This window comes from Leptopilina heterotoma, unplaced genomic scaffold (genome assembly GCF_015476425.1).
Source record: "Leptopilina heterotoma isolate Lh14 unplaced genomic scaffold, ASM1547642v1 Lhet_148, whole genome shotgun sequence".
NCBI classification, from domain to species: domain Eukaryota; kingdom Metazoa; phylum Arthropoda; class Insecta; order Hymenoptera; family Figitidae; genus Leptopilina; species Leptopilina heterotoma.
The window spans coordinates 507,302-529,125 of NW_025110866.1; the positions used below are offsets into that span (position 1 = coordinate 507,302).

Here is a 21,824-nt window from a genome sequence, read left to right on the forward strand (position 1 = left end):
TTAACATTCTTTTCAAACAATATAATCGAACAAATTTTATTTTCCTCGTTTAGTTTATATAATTCGCTTTTATTTTCAAATAAACCTGTCAGAAGTTTCTTTACAATGCATACGTTATTTTTTAACAGCACTATTAAAATTCGAATAAACAAAAGAATAACAGTTATTATATAATTATGTGTTCATATATCATAAATATTATATGCGGCGAAGGGATATGAAGTCGAAAAAATAAATATCGCGGTAAATTTAATAATATAATGATGAAGCGTTGGACAAGGTATTAAAGAAAGAAAAGATTTTTTTTTTTTTTTAGAATAAGTATCCGTATACTATATATATATGGTATTTTCCCAATTAAGTTTGAGATGATAGATGATCCCTCGTAAAATCATCCTGACCGTCCGCTCTTCCGGAAGAGAGGGTTGAGAGTTAAAGGTAAGCAAACTTGAAATAGCCGGGGCGGAAGGTATAGAAAGCAGGAGCTACAATTAGGAAACGTTTGTCCGTTTGAGTTTACTAAAGGATCTCTAACTAGCTTAAGCAATCTATCTGTTTACAACTGCCTTATATACTTGATATCATTATCACTTGGGATAAGTTTACATTTAAACAATTCATTTACTATGTATATAACAAATCACTTAATTGTTTAGTCAATTCTCTTGCTCATCGATTTACGAAATATCAATTTACTATTTCATTTATAATTATTTATTTATTTAACAATACAAATTTTATTCAGATTTATTAATCTTGAAATTTATTTAATTGATTTATTCGATACGCAAAAAAAAACTAAAATTTTTACTGATCAAAATTATATTAAATTATTTTTTTCGTACACGATATTTAAATTATTTTTTATTTCCCAACGAAAATTTATATTATTTATTTATCAACGAAAGTTTATTTTACTAATTTAGTTATCTGGGATATTTTAATTATTTTTCTATTTTTCTTAAAAATTTTAAATTAATATATTTATTTCAATACAAAATTTTTTTATTTACCTACGAAATGTTATTTATTTATCAACGTAATTTCAGTAAATTTCTTTAGTTATCAATGATACTTCAATCAATTTATTTTTTTATCAACGAAACTTCACTAAATTTATTTATTAACAAAAAAAACTTGACTAAAATTATTTTTTTATCAACAAAAACTTGAACTTATTTCATGAAATTTCATTTGATTTCTTTATTTTTATCCATACGAAATTTCGATAATTTCTTTTTTATCTATAAAATTTTAATTACTTTATTGATATTTATTATTACTTTATTTATCAACAAAATTTTTTTTCACTTTGTTTAATTATTGAAAGAAACAATTATTTACTAAAGTTGAGATTTTTTTTTATTATAAATTTATCAGAATCAGAATTGATAAGAAATTTTACTAGAAAAAATTTGTCTGATTATAAATGACTTTTACTACTAGATGAAGAATGTACATAAATTTGAATGTCTGACTAAAAATTAATTTAACTACTGATATAGAAAAAATTGCAACTAATCACACTTGCAATAGTAGCAATTGTAAATATTTTTTTTAATTAACTAAAATTGTCTTTTGCTGTACTACTTGTTTCTAATTATTCAAAAAAACATTTTTGTCTGACTAGAAATGTTCTATACTACTTTGGTCGAAAATAAAAAAAAAAATTATAATAATTAATTATGACTAGAAGTAATTTTTTGCCCTGAAAATAAAATTTTAAATATTAACTAATTCCCCTCGATTGCAAATAACTGTTTGTTCATTTATTTAAAATAAAATTTTCCAATTTCGCCAAAGAAATAAAATACGTTTTTCTGTCTGACTTGAACTTACATTTTCTACTGAATTTGATTTTATTTACCACAATTTCATTGAAATTAAGTCAGTAATATTTATTTTTAAAAATATATAAAAAAAACATTTTTGAAAAAATAATCACAATTTCTGAAACGAAAATTAGAAAAATTTTTTTTTCAAAAAAAAAAAAGAAAACATGGTATCATTAATTATCCAAAAAGCATAATTGACATTATATTACGCCCGGCATTTTTTGTGAAATATTTGTCAAAAAAAATTAGACTTTAATGAAAGGCATGTCTAATAGCTTGTTTTTATACAAAGAAAAAGGAAATCGAAGCATTTTTTTTACACGATGATGGATCGTTTATATAAAGTACTATACTCGCTCTCACTATATATATTTACAGATAAAAAGGAGACCCAGTTGATCAGGAAGAAGGAAAATTTCCTCTTCCGTTTTGGCCCCGCCTTGATCGCTTATGCTTTTTGCATCCATTAGGGGGGAGGGTTATCCATAAATGACGTCTGGTTCTATAAAAAGGAGAGGGAGGAAAATATTGTACGATGGAAAGAACAGAAAAAACAGACATAAAGCAAAGAAAAAAAAATAAATAATAAAAGAATTAAACACTCGTCGATATTCTAATTTTTTTCTTTCTCTCATATTTCAATATCATATATACTTCAATTTTTGTTGAAATTTCAATCAATTTGTAATTATAGGAAAACTTTAGGTATTTTATTCTTTACTCTCGTAATTATTTGTCATCACAAAGCGGAGGGTGAAGATTGTATTTTTTCGATTTATTACATTTATCTCGGTGAATGTTTGTCTAGAAAATTGTCTAGTCAAAGGAGGGAAAGAATTTTTTTTTTATTTTTCTGTCAAACTGTTAATAAATAAAAATAGACAAGTTTTCAAATAATGATTTTTTATAAAAAGTAAAAAATATTTTATAATTATTTTTATATTAAAATGTTTAAATTTTGGTAAAAGATGTTTTTTCCAGACAATGGAAGAGGAACATTTTTCCAAAAGGGAAAAAATATTTTCCCCATTCACAAATAATAAAAAAATGGTAAATTGTAGGTACTAGTACAAAAATAAATTTTCTGTCATTACTTTTAATAACAATGTCTGTGAAATAATATCAAAAGGAGAAAAATAATTTTTTCGAATTATATTTTTATAAGAGTTTGAATAGAGTTTGAAAACTTTACCAGTAAAAAATAATTTTGTTTTTAATGTGTTATACGTTTCGTTACATTTATCAATTTGTGTTCGTTGTCGATAAATTTAATTTAAACGAATATTGTAGTTTGACAAGAAAAAGAAAAAAAATCTGATTTGTCAAAGTATGTTTTTCAAGGGTGGTTACTTTTTTTGCAGATCTTTTTCACAGTCAATTTTGTCAATTTCCCTCCTCTCTATACTTGTTACAATTCGAGAAATTCAATTCAGAGAATCCTTTGTTGGGGACATTTTCTTGCTTTCCAACGCCAATGAACTACTAGAGAGAGAGAGAGCACAGCTTAATTTTATCATCTGTGCCAGGGACCGCAAATTACAACCGAGAGAAAAGCTTAAGAATCCGATCAGAAATTAAATTCGAACGGATTAGTTGCGATAATAACTTTTGCTCTATACTGTCGAATTTATTTGTAATTAATGTTTTATATGATGTATGAAATTTTTATACTGCTTCAATTATTACCTGAGACAGTGAAAATCCGGTAGTATTATGTTTAAATTTTTTTTTCTATTTATAAATCAATTTAATAAATTATTATTTATCATTATTTATTATGTATTTAATTATTTGTTCTGTATGTAGAAAATTTCAATTCTTCTCCTTAAAGTACAAATTTATTTATTTCTTTTTCTTTTCTTTATTTTTTTTTTAATTTTTAAAAAATATACCAATAATAGAAAAATTTTCAAATAGCTGAAATTTTGGAAAATTTAATTGAAAATAATTGATTTTATTCATTTTTATTCAAATTTTTGAAAATCAACTTCTGAAGAATTTTAATTGAAAATTATGAAAATAAATTGAATTCTTAAAAATTTTAATTGAAAAATCCTCAGGGAAAAATTAAAAAATTAAAATTAACGAAAATTTGTTTCTAAAAATTGTATAAAACATTTTTGAAAAAAGTAATTCTTCTAATGTTTTCATTCTAATTTTTTACAATTCAATTATTTGCAATATTTTTGAATTACTTACATATTTCCGAAAATTGGTACAAAAAACAATCTGCACATTAAAATTTTTTATAATTATTTTTAACAATTTGAAGAAAAGAATCATGTTGAAATTTTTTAATTAAAATTCTTCAAGAAACTAGTTTTTTTTAATTATACAAATTTTTTTTTTTAAATTCAATTATTTTCGAAAAAGTATAATTACAATTTTTTTAAAAAAACTAGTTTTTAGATTTTTCTCACAATTAAAAAGTAAAGAAAAAAGTAAAACATTTTTCTTATTATTCTTTTTTTCACAAATATGATACTAGAATAGTATACAAATATTATATATAATAGTATACAAAATTTGTCTGACCAAAAATGAATTTTACCACTGTTGGTAAGTTTTTTATAATTGAACAATTTTATCGAAAATTTGACACATTTTTCTTTAACTGAAAATTAAGTTTTACTCTTAATAAAACTCTCTTCTTTTCAAAATTATACACTTGAAAAAAATGCAGAACATTGTCTGACAATTATAGACATTTTCCACTGCTGCCTAAATAATAACATGATGTCTGACTAAAAATGTCTTGAACTACTAATTATAGAATTTTTAATATTCGAACAAGGATTTTAGTCTGAAGGGAGTCTTTTCACTAAATACCAATATATTTAAAAATGTAGATGAATGTCTAATTATTGACGACTTTTTCCACTAATACCGAAATAGTTAAAAAAAATTGTCTGACTACAAAAGTATTTTACCACTCATTGAGAAGGAAAAAATTATATATTTTTTTTTATTTTTCTAGTTTGTTTGCAATGTTGCCTTTCCTACTGACAACATTGTTACTTCAAAATAGAAATGTCTGACTAAAAATGTCCATTTTCACTGAAAAATTTTTTTTGATGAAAAATTCACTAATTGCAAATTTTTATCTGATTTATACTAATTATTATTATGCATATAATAATTATATAAATATAGCTAATAAATAAATAAATTTTTACTCCTTTTTTTACTAATAATGATAAAATAATAAAAAACTAATAATTATTTTTCCAGTTATACTAAAAAAATCGTTCTTGTCGTCTGAAAACTACAATTACTACTTTAAATTACAAATTATTTTCTTTACTAATACTAATTATTTTTTCGTAAATTAATTTTTTTTTTTAAATTATATCGTCTTTTTCCACTGACAACACTTTTAACGAAAAGTAGAAAAAGAAGAAGTAGAAAAAACATTTCTCGCTAACAATAAAATTTGAAAAATAAGACAAAAAAAGAAGCTATGCTGATATTTAGTGTTAGTCAGCACATCAACTTATCACTCTGAATAGTAGAGAAAAAAATATTTTTTCCTCGTTTTTTTTTGAGCTTAAATTATCTTATCTAATATTGAGTCTGGCAGAAGAAGATATATCATTCAATATATCGGTAGAAACTATCAATGGAGAAAACCAAGGAGCCGTCCAAAGAGTTTCTAACGATGATGTATCGTGGCAACTCAGGACCCTGAGTTGAAGGTACACTCTTTCTCGTCTGTCACGAGCAGCATCCCCAACACACATTCACATTTACTATATATACATATATATTATAAAACCCCCGTTGAGTTACGAACTCAGATGGCTAGTGTAGTCGTTCATCATAACTCGCGCGCGCAACCATATAATGTAGAAAAAAAATATATTAATTCATCGACGAAAAAATTAATCGCAATTCTTACGATGAGAGAAAAACGATTTTTTCTTTATCGCCAGCTGTCAAATTTTGACCTCACGAAAGAAAGAGAAATTAGGCAAATATACCTATTTTCCATTTTTTAAAGAAAATATTTTAATTTTGTAACAAAAAAAATTCTAATTGACAAATTACATGCAATTTTTTTTTTATAAAATGCTTATATTTATTTGACAAATCGAAATTATGCAAATTTTATTTTCTATTTAGAAACATTAGAAAATTGTTAAAAAATAGTAAATAAATATCCATTTTATGCATAATTTTTATTTCTCAATAACAATTTTGTTTTACAAATTCATTCTTTTATTTTGGGAAAAAAAAACATTACATATTCCCGTTTCTTAATATTTTTCTAGGAAATTTTCAATTTTCATAAGGAAATAATTTCAAAAATAAAGGAAAAAAATGTTTATAAATTCTATTTGTCAATTACAAATTTCCATTGAAAATGAAAATTTTAAAATTTTTAGAAAATAAAGAAAAACTTAAAAAAATATTCCGTTACATTTTTATGAATTTCTTTAATTGTAAAATTATTCAAAAACATCAATAGCTTCTTTTTTAAATAAATATTTAATTATTATTATCTTACGACAATTAAGACATTAAAAAATTTCAAATTCAAACCTTTTTGAAATTAAGCAACTTCTAAATGTATTTTGTTATAAAACATGAAGATATCGATTGCTCCGAGTCGAAGACTCGGAGTGATCGATTTCTTCATGTTTTATAATAATTTATAATAATTAAAAATTTTACGAAAATAATTGAATTATCCCGAAGAAATTTATAAAAAAAAATTGTAAATAATTGAATTCCTGCGTGGAATTTTTATTATTTTTGAAAATAATTAAATGTTTGTGTACAATTTTATTAAATTTTTGTTTTAAATAATTGAATTCTTTTCGGAAAATTTTAATAAAAACTTAAAATATTAAATATTAAAAATAATTGAAATTAGGGCAAGAATTTTATTGTCATTTTTGAAAATAATTGAACTTTGGGGAAAAATTTTGTTATTTAAAAAGATAATTTGTATTTTGACAAGAATTTTTTTTTTAATTCTGAACATAATTGAATTTTATTACTTTTAAATTTTAAAATAAAAATAATTGAATTTCTCCAATTATTTGTAATTTTTCAAAAATTTAATTTTTTTAGTGTTTTCAACAAAAATTTGAATTAAAAATTTTTAAATTCTATTAGGTATTTTTAAAAATGGCTAATTTTATTTAAAAAATGAATAAAAAAGTTAGCCGCGCGCTTTAGCGAGGGAGTTGTTGCTAGTTTGTTATTAATTAAGTTAAATTAGTTACAAATTGAATTAAATTTGTTACAAAATCATTTAAGTTTGTTACAAACTGAATAGAATTTTGTTATAAATTAATTGAATTTGTTATAAACTAATTGAATTTGTTATAAATTAATTGAATTTGTTATAAATTAATTGAATTTGTTATAAATTAATTGAATTTGTTATAAAATAATTGAATTTGTTATAAATCAATTGAATTTATTATGCATCAATTGAATTTATTATAAATTAATTGAATTTGTTATAAATTAAATTGAATTTTTTAAAAATTTGAAAGAAATTTATAAAAATTAAATTGAATTTGTTATAAATTTAATTTAATTTGTTACAAATTCAATTTTTTCACTTACAGATTTTGTTTCTGTTTGTAATAAAATTTAGTTCAATTCAGTTTGTTGCAAATTAAATTTAGTTTTGTTAAAAATTTAATTTAATTTCTCATAAATTGAATCTCATGTGTCAGAATAATTTTATTAAAATCATAACTTTATTTTTTTTCTTTACAACAATTATTTAATTTATTGCAAATTAATTTGTCTGCTAAAAATTAGTTTGCTAAAAAATTATTTCAAATTTTCACTAAATATTTTTTATACTAGAAAAAACTTTAATTGAATTTATTACAAATATCACTTTAATTGTTACTTTAATTTACTTCTCGACAAATGTAATTTAGTTGTGCACAGCTAAATTATTTCACTTATGCAAATTTAATTTATTCTCGTTACAAATTAAATTAAATTTTGTTGCAAACTCTCTACTTTGAGTTTGTTTCAACAAAAACTTATCTTGTAAAAAAATTCAAAAGATTTATTACAACTTTTATTTTCATTCTTGAAAAATTGTTTCTGTAGCTGCAAATTTAATTCAGCTTTTTAAAAAAGTAGTTGTTTAAAAAAAAATCAATTTGATAACAATTTTAATGTAATAATTTTCATCAAATTCATTTTTATTAATTTTTTAATTAATTAATTTTAATTAATTAAAAAAAACAATTTTCTACTATAATTCATTTACGAGAAAGAAAATAATGTCCTTAAAAAGTAATTTTTTAAGTTTCACTCCCAAGATTAATAGAATAAAAATTGAATTTTTTAAAATAGCAATAGTCTTTTGTCTCTTTTCACTCTCTCTCTCTCACTCTCGCTCTCTTTCTTTTTCTCCAAAAGAAGGTGTGTGTGTGTGTGTGTTCAAAAACTATTATTTTCTTACAACTTTTCTGTCATCTCAAATCAGTCGTCGAGATAAAGTGGTTTATGTTGTCAACACTTTGCAAAAATATTGAGAACACTTGGGAAGTTTAAGTAACATTGTCTTTGTACACAAAAGCGCATAAAAACGAGGACAAAGTAAGTAATCGCATTCTCTTTTCATTCAGTGAATTTCTCGTGGAGACAATATAAAGTATAATGAATCGATTTCATTTTCTTTTTTATTAACAAAAAAAAAAAAAGTAAAAAAGAAATGAAAGCATTTATATTTTCTTTTCATTTGAGTTCTTCTGAATAATAAACTTTTTTGCATAATAAGTTTCCTTTCAAGAAGTGTAAAAATAAAATTTAGGTTAAATTTCACATTTGCTGTCATTATTACTGTTCTTATTTTTTTTTTCTTTAATAAATTATCATTTATGTAAAAAGTTTTTCTTTTTAGTTTTCTGTTCTTTTTATCGTGGATTTAATTTTAAATACTATGTATTACAGAAATAGAACATAAAACATTGCAATTAAGATTAAATTACTAAATTATTTAATTATTAAATGATAAGGAAATTACTGTCGAATAATTTAATTAATAGCTTAATAATTTAAATAAATAATTATCATGTAGGTATTGATTAACGTTAAATTCATATTTATAAATATTTTAAACTTTACACATTCAATCTTTAGAAAATTAATTAACAATTATTATTTATTGCCATTAATTATTTATTTAATTAATTAATTGATTAATTAACGAAAAAATAATAATATTCTTTCTTCTGGAAGATGTTTCTTTAAAAAAAAGTTTCTAGAAAAAAATTCATTTTTCAATAGTAAATAAATTTTTAATTAAATTGTTAATAATAATTGTTTATTTTGTATTAAATTGCATTTCCTGCAAATTTAGAGCATTTATGCGCCATCTCTTCACTTCTCGTAGAATTCTTTAGAACTTTAAACTCATTCGGTACATGCTATCGATTTTAAAAATAAAATTATTAATAATAATAATAATATTATTATTGTTATTAATTATTTTGATTTATTATTATTTTATTTTATACTGTAATAATTATTTATAATTATATTATATTTTTTATGATTTTACTTTTTATTTATTTGATATACAACAATTTTAAATTAATGATTTTAAAATATTATAATAATTATACAGTAATTATAATATTATAATTGTTAATATAATCGTTTTTAAACAAAAATAGTCTCATTTAATTTTATGGCAATTTTTCTATTTTATTGTTTTTAATTATTCATTTATTTTAATTTTGAATATTACTTGAAATATTAATCTTTTGAAAAACAAAAAAAGAAATAAACAGAAATTTCTTTTAAAGGTTTATGCAATGTACACCCTGTCATGTTTGCAAGTGGCATACGAATTTTTAAATCGCGAATGGATGTATTTAATTTACGGCGATCAGAAAAAAACCTGTTACAAAATATTGAAAACAAAAATACATCAATTATATTATTACATATTGAATTTGTTTATTGGAAAAAATCGCAATGATTGGTATTCAAAGGATAATTATAAATTTTTAATTATCACTCTTGTCACGAGTTTTGGAATTCTGTAAGATATATATTTTTTCAAATCGAAAAAATTATCATTACCGCATTACAAAAAAATTTCCATTATCATTTCAATTAATTAAAATATAGGTATACAATTTGCAAAGTAATAATAATCGACTGTTAATTTTTTTTTATTAATTATTAATTAATTTATAAATCTTATAATTAATTCTAATTTTGAATTTTGAATTGAATTTATTATTAATTTTAATTTCAATTAAATTTCAGTTTAAATTCACAAAAAAAAACTAATAATGTTTAAGTTGATAATAAAATTGGAAGAAAAATCTCTCTCTGTATACTTTTCTTAAGAAAAAATCATATATATCTTCTTCACAGTTTTACTACTTACAAGGTAATGAAAATTTTACATTCACCGGAAGTGAAGAATATTATGGAATCACAATGGCGAAGAAATGAAAATTCCAACAAGATGTCTTCTGCTTTTCATGAGAATAACAATAATAATAATGAGAGCTCTCAAATAACAAACGATTTTCCTGGCGGGACATCTTTAACTGCCATTGTAAAACCGACAATTCGAAAGAGAAAAATGAGAAAAAGTTTAGATAAAAAAAAATGCAAATTTTGTTTTCTTTTTTATGAATTTAGACTCTTTTTATTTATACAAAGTTATTAATTACTTTTTTATTAACAATCGATTTCATTTATAGTTTATTTATTTTTTATTGATTGTAAATATATTTTATTTATCATTTATCAAGAATTTATTTATCATTTATTAACTTTAACAATTTATTTATAATTTTCTATTAATTTAACGCTGACTTTGTATAGATGATAAATATTCCGATGGCGAAAACTCTTCAGATTCTGAAATCAGTGGATCACGAAATAACTTGATCATGGTAAATTCAATTTAAATTAATTAATTGCAATTTTTCTTCAATTCATTGAAAAATTAAAATTAACTTTGAAATTCAAAAATTAAAATTAAAATAAAATTTAAATAAAAATTAAATAAAAATTGAGATTAATGAGAAACTTAAATTGTAATTAATTATTAATTACAATTATTACCTAATGAATTATTTAATTACAATGATTATTATACATTACAAAATGAATTTCCATAAATTAAAAAAATAAATTAAAAATTAACGAGAATGAAAACAAAATTTTTTCTAGAATTTTGCGGACAATTTTGATTTTCTAAAACCACTGAAAAAATGTACTTCATCGTTACGTGTTGTAACGAGTAAAGATTCCCTCAATGAACAACTTTTCAACAATTTGCCAAATATGAAAAATGAAAATAAAAGAACAGAAAAAAATGAAAAAGAAATAATTTCAAATGAAATTAATAATAATGAAACATTTGCAATTCAAGATACAAGTTCAGTTTTTGAAGTTGATGATTGTGTATCATTAGCACAAGATTCAATTAATCCTTATCAATTTTCAATGCTGACATCACCTGACACAGTAAAATATAAATTTTTTTTATCTAATCTCATCATGTTTTACATTACTATTTTTTTGCTTTGATATATATCAAGAAGATAATGATCATTTTAATTTTGTATTTTCTTTATTAGCAATCAATTCGTAAGAATTCTTCCTACGTCTCGGGACATTTTGTGGAAAATTTTCCTGATCTTGATTTGTCACCTATACCAAATATTTCGCCGAAAAATGATAATTGTCAACAATCTAAAATCGAATTTAATGATAAGGAATCTACGCATCTGAAAGTAGGAAAATTTTCTATTTTTCTTCAAATTAAAATAAGTTAATTAATCATTCAAAATGTAAATTAATAATTAACTAAAAAATAATTTAATCAGTAAGGTATTAAATTAATTTAATAATAAATTTGTTAATTAAATTATTTATTGACTAATTATTAATTATCTAAGCAACTCATTAAATTAATTAAGCAGTCAGTAAATAATTTAATTATTAAATTAGTAAACCAAAAAAACACATAAATTAATAAGTAAATATTTAATTAATTAGTGAAAAATTAATTTTGTAAAAAAATATCAAATAAAAAATTCTAACTTTACCAGGACAATGAAAAAAATCATCAGAAAAATTCATTGAAGTGTGAACAGATGAAAAATTTTTCCAATTCAACACAAAGTGTGAACTGTTTAGAAAAATCGTCAGACTTTTATTTTAGTTGTAGAGATTTTAAATCGTTATTATCTGATGAAATAAAGTCCAACGGGAGAAAAATAAAAATTCCAAAACTCAATTTAGAAGAAGAAGGATCAGAAATTCAAAAAACTAATACACCTGACGTGTTAGGTATTAAAAGAAAATAATTAAATTTTGAGAAATAATATTGAAAAAATATTCAACGAAATAAATATAGAAAATATTTGATAATTTGAAGGATCGAAAATTCCAATTCCTTCGAGAAAGTCGAATGTTTTTACAAAAACCGAATCAAATGAACATTTCAAAAAACTAGAATTAACTAGATTCGATAAGAATAAAGGTAATAAATCAATCTCTACATTTACTCTCTCAAAAAATAGATCAAATCTTTAAACAGTTCTTTATAAATAAATTTAATTTAATTTTTAGAAAATTTTGTAAGTGTTTTATTTTTTTAATTTGTAAAATTCAATTTGAATTTTTTAATTCGTTAGACTAAGAAAAATTTTTAATTGGTAAAATGAATTAAATTCTTTCTCAATTGAAAAGATTGGAGTTAAAAAATTGTTTTAATTTATTTAATTGAATCTGAATAAAAAAAACTTAAATTTTAAGACAAAATTAAATTTTCCCAATAGAAAATTTACGATTGAGGGAATCGGAAATTTCTTTAGAAAAATTTGTACAACTGGAAATTTCAACGGGCTGTTGCAGTGCGTCACATTTAAACCAAAAATCATCTAAAAAAACCTAAAAAAAAATTAGAGAAAAAAATTTTGAAATTAAAAAATAATTTAAAATTAATACAATAAAAATTTCAAATAAATTCAAATTTTTAATTTAAAATCCTGTCTTTTCCTTTTCTTTTTTTGAATTTTTAAAGTATTTAGCTGTAAATTTATGGAAATAAATGACGTATTTTTCATTTACAAACTCGTGAATAAAAAGACATTCTGTAAATCTGCATATAATTAAGAATAATTTTTATTGTGTACATTATACACTAAATCACTTATTAAATGTAGTTTACAAAGAATTTCATAAATTCTACTTAACAACACTTTCTTCCCCTTTCCCCACGAAAAAAAGACTGCAAGCAAAAATTGAACTATTTACAATTTTTTTTGTTTGTTATATTTTATAAAATATCAAATATTCCATTATTCGAAAAAAATTAATTGCAATTATTTTCAAACGTGAAGAAGAATGAAAAAAATGTAACATTCAATTAATGCCATTCTGTGTTTTTCTTTCATCATAATCATACAAATACTTTTTTTTTCACAAAAAACAATAAAATCACTCATTCACAAAAGTTACGTAAAAATTTCTTATTCACGAATAAATTTAGAATTTTAGAATATAGAAATACGTATATTTCTCAGTTACATACAAAACAAATTCACGCACACACAGTTAAACTGGAATGTTTCTTTTGTTCTTTTGGTATTTCTTGTTCCATTAATTTTAATCTTGGTATAATTTATCAGACTTTATATATTATTATAAACAGTGATAAATTATAGAAGTATAAAATGTACAATTATAAAATGCACAATTGTAAAATCACAATTGTAAAATTTACAATATAATTATAAAATATACAATTTTAGTTATGACATAGAATTATAATTGTATTGTTTATAATTATATTATATATAATTAATTATACAATATTGCATTGTATTTAAAAAATTGATAAAGTTAAAATTTAAAACAATAATTCAGTAAAATTAGTCGAGGAACAAATAAAAATAATAAAGAAATTAGTCCGTATTGACAATTGTAGCTGCCCTTAGAAAATATATTATCTACTTCGTTGAAATCATTAAAATAAAAAATATATATCACTTATTCCGTTTGGTACAAAAAAAATGCGCCCGTTCACATTTTAAAATGTGATAAACACATCAAGATTAAAGACTATTTTTAATTTGCGGCAGTTCATTCTGAGTTGATTTAATTAAATTCTAAAGAATACTGTAACTAATCGTTCGATTTCTAATGCACTTGTTTTTTTAAATGCTCAGTACTTTATATCGTAACGTGTTGTAAAATAATAAGATAAGAATGTGAATTTGTTTTTTTTTTCTTTTTTTAAATTTGTTCCTAAAGCATTTTTTCTATTGATCTAAAAATACCAACTCTCCATACCTCAAATTTTACTATTCGTTTGCATTTGTGATGAGTCTGTTGAATATCTTCTCTCTTGTTGTGCATTTTTTAGCCATTGTCGATGCTCACAAAGATAAGGATAAAGTGGTATCACCATTACGCTAATATCATCGACAGACGCAATTGGCAATAATGTCTCGTCATTGTCGTCTGGATTTTCCGATTTTCCACGCCATAAACGGCCAATTAATTTCCCTCTTGCCGCTTGTACTAATTCTTGAGCACCCATTGTTAATCTGAAAATTAAATCGATATACAAACAAGGAACAATTTTTTTTTCTTTTATATTAAATGTTTATTTATTTATTTTTATTAAATTACCTGTACTCTAGAGATGGTGTATCGGGTGCTAATGTCTTCCTGAGAATATTTGCAGCATCATTGTCACTGACAACGTCCCATAAACCATCAGTGGCCATGATAATGCAATCTCTTTCGCTTAAATTATAATCCTCTAAATTCAGAGATTGGACTTCTGGTTGTGATGATAAAAATGGTTTAATATTTACTCCCGTATTAACTGCCTTTAGGCCGTGATCGCCAAAACCCCTAGTCACTCCTATCGTTCCCATTACTCGACTCTGTTAAATAAAAAAAGAATTAAAATTTACCTTTCACAAAAAAGGAAAAAACAAGTTCGTCTTGAAAAATTTTATATTTTCAAGAATAAACATAAATTTTCGAATGATTACAGATTTAAAATTTAAAGAATCCACTTATTAAGTACAAAATATTATTAATATTCTTGTTTTTATTCAAAAATTTTAATAAAATTTTTCGCAAGAATTTCATTATTCTCATAAATAATATTGTTTACAGCAATTTAATTATTTTCAATACAATTTTAATAAAATATCTCGTAAGAAAACAATTATTGTAACAAATATTAATTAAATTCGATCATTTTCAAGAATTTGAATATAAATTCAATTATTCTTGACAATTTTAATAAAATTCTTCTGAGAAATTCAATTATTTTTAATACAATTTTAATAAAATTTCTAAGAAAAAATTCAATTATATTCAAGATAATTTCAATAAAATTTCTCTAACAGGTTTAATTATTTTTAAAAATTGTAATAAAATTTTTCTAAACAATTCAATTGTTCTCAAAAGTTCTTAATAAAATTTATTCTTTGTAAATTTCAATTATTTTAAAAAATTTCAATTAAAATTATTTTTAAAAATTTACATTATTTTTACGAAATATAATGAAATTCTTAAGAAAAAAATGTAATTATTTACAAAAACTCTAATAAAATTGTTTAAAAGAATTATCATTTCCTATGAATAATTTCAATATAATTTAATAGGAAAATTATGAATTACAATTAATTGTAATTAATTGAAATAAATTCTTCAAAACAATTAAATTATTTTAAAGAATTTTAATAAAAATCTATCCAAGAATTAAATTATTTTCAATACAATTTTAATTACATTTTCTAGAAAGAATTCAATTATTGAAAAAAATATGGATAAAATTCTTGAAAATAATTCAATTATTTTCAAATTTTTTGATGAATACTTTGCAAGAATTCAATAATTTTCAGTACATGAATTTTAAAATTGAAAACATTTAAAAAGGAAAATTATTTCAAATGTTAGGAAACAAAAAAGCAAACGGCAACAAACTTCAAACAGATTACCGGAATACAACGATTATTAATATAGATTATTTAATCCTTTATTAAAATTATTTTCTTTTTACTAATTAGTAAGAAAGGAAGATATTAAAAATAAAATTATTACTCACTCTCTTTCCATGGCCGGAAATAAGTGGTAATCTTAAATCCGGTTGTGTTAAGAGTTTATAGGCCCAGCCAGTCATATAGGGTTCCCGATACAAAATCATAGAGCCCAAATCTTTTTGCAATGGTCGCTTTTTAAACTCCAAGGACGTAAAGTGCCCCTTTAATAAATCATTGCCCTTTAAATAGCCTAAAGCTCGTATACGATTTGATTCAGAATCCGGAGTGTGATCTCTCGTTAAAGCTCGTTCACTTTCTCCAAGAACAAGAATTGCCCTAATTTCATCAATCAAAATTAGTTAAATTAGTTCGATATTATAAATATCAAATTAGTTAAGAAAAACTAAAAAGTTTCTTAATACTTGAATAAACGAAATAAAATATTTAAATATTAGAAAACAAATTAAAAAATGCAAAAACCTGGAATCGCCAGCACCAGCGGCATACAATCGTCCATTAAGAAATAAAACTGATATCGCCGTACAACCACCACCTCCATTTTGAGCTTGAAGCTCAACCATTTGATCCATTTGTCTATAAGCTAATTCTATCGCGCCAATTACTAAATCTCTGCCTTTGACTAAATTCTCTTCTTCTTCGCTCAATAAAATATTCTCCGGAATAGCGAGTAACCTTTCCTGAAAAAAAACAAAATTATTTTCACAATCATTTAAAAAACGAATCAACGTTCGCAAAAAGAATCTAAAATTATAAATTAAATGACAATTATAAATTTATAATTAGAAAGAAAATAATATAAATTTTTCAGATAGAAATTATTTTGTCCCTCTTACAAGAATAACTCGATGAAGATATAATCTCGAGGTGAGTGCAACTTGATATCCAGCATGTCCATCAAACATGGAAAATAGAATGTAAGGTAATGAAGTATTTGAATCGGGTAATTTTAAGTCTCCTCGCGTTGCCGTTGCCTGATCTTCATTCCAGGTACTTTTACCTGCATTTATACATTCTGCATAGCCAGCACACCAGGGCAAACGACTCAAATCTCGTGGAACCATAATCGGTCTCACTCGATGATCAGCACTAACCTGTAATTCGTAAAAATTCAATTAATCAAAATCATAATTTATAACTAAAAAATAAAAATTATTCATAAAATATATTTATACAATTATACGTAAAATTATTAATACAATATTAGTTAATAATTAAATTGGAAAAACTAAAAGAATAAGAATTGTCATAATGCAGACAAAAAAATACATAAATATTTATTAGTCAGTAATTAAGAGTTAAAATTAAACACATAAATTAACAGTATTTATATATTCATACCTGTATTTCATCATTGGTAAGACCTAAAAAACTCGGTCTACTGTAAGGTTTGCATTCCACTTCTAACACTAAATTGGAATTAATATAATCCGCAACTGCATCACTGTCTGAATCGTGAGGATATTGTAAACCCAATTCACTTGCACCGACAGCGTTCATTAACGCGGATTTAAATCGGCTCAACATATTGATAGACTTATTTTAAATTGTTCTTGGAGTGAAAATTTTTTTCAAATAAAAACAAAAGTTAATTAATTATACGAGGGCGAAAGGCGAGGTTATTTACATTTAGTAGGAAATCGATTTCTAAAACAATTAACGAAACATTATCATAACAATTAAAAAGAATCACGTGTAATAATTACTGTATTTGAATAATCCTTTTTTTTATCTTATCACACACCCACACAGAACTAAAACTTTTTTAGTTGTTTGTTATAAGATATTTATAGGTTAACTGTCAGCTGTCAGAATATATTATATATTTTTCACCATATGAATGAAAATTACATACGTTTCTTTAAATTGTAGACACTTTTTGTTTATATCTTTATATCTTTAAATATCCATAACTCATTAGGTGGAGATTTTATTTTTAAATAGAAAATTAAAATAACAAGAGGTTATTTTGACAGTAGTGTTGGCAGATCAGCTGCCGCAAGTGTACCAATTGTTTAGTGTAAAAATTCACGTCATCGCGTAAAGCGGGAATTTGAAACTATGAAAACACGTTAAAAATAAACTTTTTCATTTACGAGTGGAGTATAAAATTTAGTAAATAAATATACTATTAATTTCTAAGTATATATAAAATTTTTCACTTTTAAATAATATCATTTGTTGTCTTTGTGTTTCTTGTGTTTATAATGCAATTTTTAAATTTTATTGTTGTCAGTCCTGCCTGGTGACAACTTTGGTTCATACACGCATGCGCGTTCTAGACGTCAATACTTTGGGGTTATGTTTATATTTATAAAAATAAATAAACATTTCTGTGAGAAAAGAAATTATTGTTTTGCTTTTTTAAATGTTGTTTGTGCAAGAATTTGTTATTTAAAACTTAAATAGAAGAATTAAGTACGCAGAAGATTGAGTGCAGCATTTTCTGTATGTAATAATGTCTGAAAGAAGATCGAAAATGAAACCACCACGAAGGACAAGTCAGGTAAATTAAATTATTTCGTAACAAATTTACTATTTTTCAATATTTAATTAAAGTAATTGTAAAATATTTCGGATATTTTGATTTTTTTCTGTATTTGAAAATTATTTTGAATGTTTTTTATTTGCACGAGACATAACCTCAATCTTCGAAAAGAGTAATTTTGCATTATTTACACACTTTTTGCAATTATTATTATTATTATTAGTTATTATTATTTTAATTATAACTAATAATATCAATTATTATTTTTATTATTATTGTTTTTATTAATTATAAAATCTGAAAATATTAATATTTTTTACATTTAAAACAATGTAACTATAAATTTTCATTATAATTTTTTGATTAGAATTCTGAGTCCAGTTCGAGTTTTGAATGTACTTCGTCGGGATCCTCTGAAGAAGAGGAGACAGATGCCCGAGATTTAAAGCCAATTAAAGAATATTTAAATGATCGTCGAGAACTTGCTTCTCAACTTTTTAAATCAGTCAAAATTGAGAAAATTCGTATGATGTTGCCTCAAGCACTAAAGGTAAATTGAAAAAACCTGAAAATGTTGTTAAATTTTCTCGAAAAGTGTTAAAAATTACTTTATTTTTTGCAGAGTATGAATTTATACGATCTCGAAGAATATTGTGGAAATGAATTAAGTGGAATGTCAAGGAAAAGAATTCTTAGCATTATAAATGGTCAACGAATGGCCGAGTCTTCAGACACTGACGAAACTGACGATTCTGGTAAATATTTTTAGGAAACTTTGTTTCTTTACAAAAATTATAAAAAAAGAATAAAAATTCAATACTTTTTCATGTAATAAAAGCGTAAAAACAACTTTTTTTAATACAAAAAGCAAAATTCTATTTTATATTACAAAAAAATAGAATATAAAAAAGTAGAAATATAAAAGAGTAAAATTAATGAAAAAAGTAGAAATAATCTAAAAAAGTAAAAATAATATTAAAAATTATTTCCTTGAATTTAAAAATAATTGTGAATATTTTAAGACCAGTGAATTTTTTTTAGGTCCATCACTTGAGATAATATCCGACACAGAAGAATGGTTAACAGACGACGACGTTGTGATAAAAGAGGAAAATCCATCGGACAAATCAAAGCGAAAAAAGCCAACGGACAAATTAAAAGGTAAGACAAAACCTCAATCGAAAGATAAAACAAAAGCAGCAGCACCAAAACCAGTCGCCACCAATCAAGCAAAAACAAAAAAAGCAACCAACGTTAATGTTAAAATTGAAGGCGAAAAACCAGAACCAAAAGAAGGCGAAAGTCTCCTTGATCTTCTTGAACTTGAAATGAGAGCACGAGCAATTAGGGCTTTAATTCGCAAAGAAGAAGACATTATTCCAGATAAAAATACCAGTTCTACAAGTGCAACAAAAAATAATCCCACAACAGCAAATACAAATGCAAATGCATCGACAAGTAAATACGTCGTTCAAGAAATGCAACAAATCAGTCTTGCATTGAAACAAGGAAGTGGATTAGACGACGACGTCATGTTAGTCATTCAACCAGCACCGACAATTGAATTATTATCCAGTGAAAGCGAAAATGAAAACGAAAAGGAAAAGGAGAAAAACGAAGATAAAGAAGAGGAAATTGTAAAAAACTTGGAGAAGGAAAAAACAACGAAAGAGAATCAACAGAAAGAAAAATCGAATACCGAGGAATTTGAGGAAAACGAGAAAGCAGAGTCCAGTAAAAGAATAAACAAAAGATTAGAAAACGAACGAGGAACCGAAACTACGCACAGTACCAGTACAATCGGCGATGAACCGACAGAAATTCTCGATGACGATTTAAAACCAGAGGAAGCAACCAACAGCGAAAAGAATCCACCAGAAATTAATTTAATCGAAAAATCGTCTTCTGAAAATAATGAAAAATCTAATCAATCCAATTCAACCAAGGAGTCTGTAGTTGACAAAAATTCCCCAAAGAAAAGAAAATCCGAAAGTGGGACAACAATCCCCCTGATTGAAAATGAACCAACACTTAAAGAAATTAAAATTGAACAAATCGAACCAAAAGAAAGAATTGATAAATCAGAAAATCAAAATTTAGAACCAAATAAAGAAGAGAATACAGAAACAAGGGAAAAATCGCCACCGAAAGAATTGGAAGACGGTGAATTAGCTTCCGAAAGTGATTCAATAGAAGAGACCGAAGTGGTGACAAAAAAAGGTACAAACAAACGATTCAGAAAACGTAGACTTAAAAAAATGAGCGAATCATCTCAGAAGGATGTTGAAAATACGGAACAATGTGAAGATAATAAACTGAAAAAAATTGAAATCAGTCTGGTTGATGGTAAAATTTCTGAAAATTCGAAAGAAACAGAAAAAACTTCGTCAAAGAATGAAAGAAAAATTTCCGAAGAATTCGACAAAAATGACATGGATGAAATAATAGATCTCGATGATTATCCTGACGATATGGATGATTTGGACACCACTCAAACGAACAGTACGAGGGAAAATTCGAAAAATTCCAAAAATGCAGAAAATGGAAAAAATGCAGAAAGTACAAAAAATACTGAAAGTGCAAAAAATGCGGAAAGTACAAAAAATACCGAAAGTACAAAAAATACTGAAAATACGAAAAATACAGAAAATACCGAAAATTCGAAAAGTGACGAACAAAATGAAACAACGGAAACATGGGCATCGCGTTACTATAATACAGACGATGTGCAAAATGTCATCAAGGAATCGAAAATACAATCGGAAATACGTAAACGTTTACGTGAGAGGCAACGATTGAGTAAATTGAATAATTCCCCGAGTACAAGTAAATTGGAGAATAATTCGCCGACTGATAATAAAATTGAGGAGGAACAACAAAAACCATTGGGATTAGTTGAGGAATATTTAGCATTAAAAGCAGCGACTGCAAGTGCTGTTGAATCAAGTTCAAATCAAAAGTCTTCTACTGGGGAAAAAATTAAAAAATCACATCGAAAACGTGATAAAACAAAAATACATAATTCCAAACAAAAATCAAGATCTAGTGATAAAAATTCATCCAAGAATGGCGAAAATAAAAAAAACACTCTCCAATAGACTGGATTAAATATAAGTACTCAATTTTTTTTGTTCTTAAATTTCTTCTTAAAAAAAATATTTTATATTCAAAAAAATAAAAAAGTGGAGAAAAAAGACAATTGTTTTTTGGAAAAATTGAAATCCATTCTGCTTTCTAACAAATTGCTTGTTGGATTTATTTACGATTATATTTTAAAATAATACCTATGAATTTTAAATTGGAAAAAAAAATCTCTCAGGAGGTAAGAAATAATATTATTCAATATTAGTTTCATTAAAAAGTGAAATAAGAATTTACTAGAATATTTTCTTCATTTATTGAAAAAATTTATTTTATTAAAATGAAATTCGTTTTTTTGAAATTAACTAAATTTTTAAA

General features: G+C 23.7%; 5 protein-coding genes across 5 annotated transcripts in view; 4 read left to right on the plus strand and 1 right to left on the minus strand.

Annotated features, from left to right (window-relative positions):
* LOC122498355 (cuticle protein 79-like) overlaps positions 1 to 21,824 on the plus strand; it is a 135,741-nt gene that overhangs the window by 34,083 nt on the left and 79,834 nt on the right. The window lies entirely within an intron of this gene.
* On the plus strand, positions 8,390 to 10,521 carry LOC122498357. The gene is made up of 3 exons (XM_043606047.1): positions 8,390 to 8,414; positions 9,626 to 9,864; positions 10,206 to 10,521. The coding sequence occupies exons 2-3, from the start codon at positions 9,635 to 9,637 to the stop codon at positions 10,504 to 10,506; spliced, it is 531 nt and encodes a 176-aa protein (XP_043461982.1). The 5' UTR covers positions 8,390 to 8,414; positions 9,626 to 9,634; the 3' UTR covers positions 10,507 to 10,521.
* Positions 10,529 to 12,769, plus strand: LOC122498353. Its single transcript, XM_043606043.1, has 6 exons — positions 10,529 to 10,735; positions 11,016 to 11,312; positions 11,426 to 11,581; positions 11,900 to 12,140; positions 12,229 to 12,333; positions 12,632 to 12,769. Exons 1-6 carry the CDS (start codon positions 10,733 to 10,735, stop codon positions 12,745 to 12,747), a joined length of 918 nt encoding a protein of 305 aa, XP_043461978.1. The 5' UTR covers positions 10,529 to 10,732; the 3' UTR covers positions 12,748 to 12,769.
* Positions 12,945 to 18,023, minus strand: LOC122498351 (protein phosphatase 1H). Its single transcript, XM_043606041.1, has 7 exons — positions 17,733 to 18,023; positions 17,219 to 17,524; positions 16,714 to 16,971; positions 16,340 to 16,557; positions 15,925 to 16,195; positions 14,490 to 14,749; positions 12,945 to 14,404 (listed from the first exon to the last, which is right to left on the minus strand). Exons 2-7 carry the CDS (start codon positions 17,402 to 17,404, stop codon positions 14,149 to 14,151), a joined length of 1,449 nt encoding a protein of 482 aa, XP_043461976.1. The 5' UTR covers positions 17,405 to 17,524; positions 17,733 to 18,023; the 3' UTR covers positions 12,945 to 14,148.
* On the plus strand, positions 18,173 to 21,631 carry LOC122498350 (calponin homology domain-containing protein DDB_G0272472-like). The gene is made up of 4 exons (XM_043606040.1): positions 18,173 to 18,383; positions 18,733 to 18,915; positions 18,988 to 19,120; positions 19,407 to 21,631. Exons 1-4 carry the CDS (start codon positions 18,336 to 18,338, stop codon positions 21,461 to 21,463), a joined length of 2,421 nt encoding a protein of 806 aa, XP_043461975.1. The 5' UTR covers positions 18,173 to 18,335; the 3' UTR covers positions 21,464 to 21,631.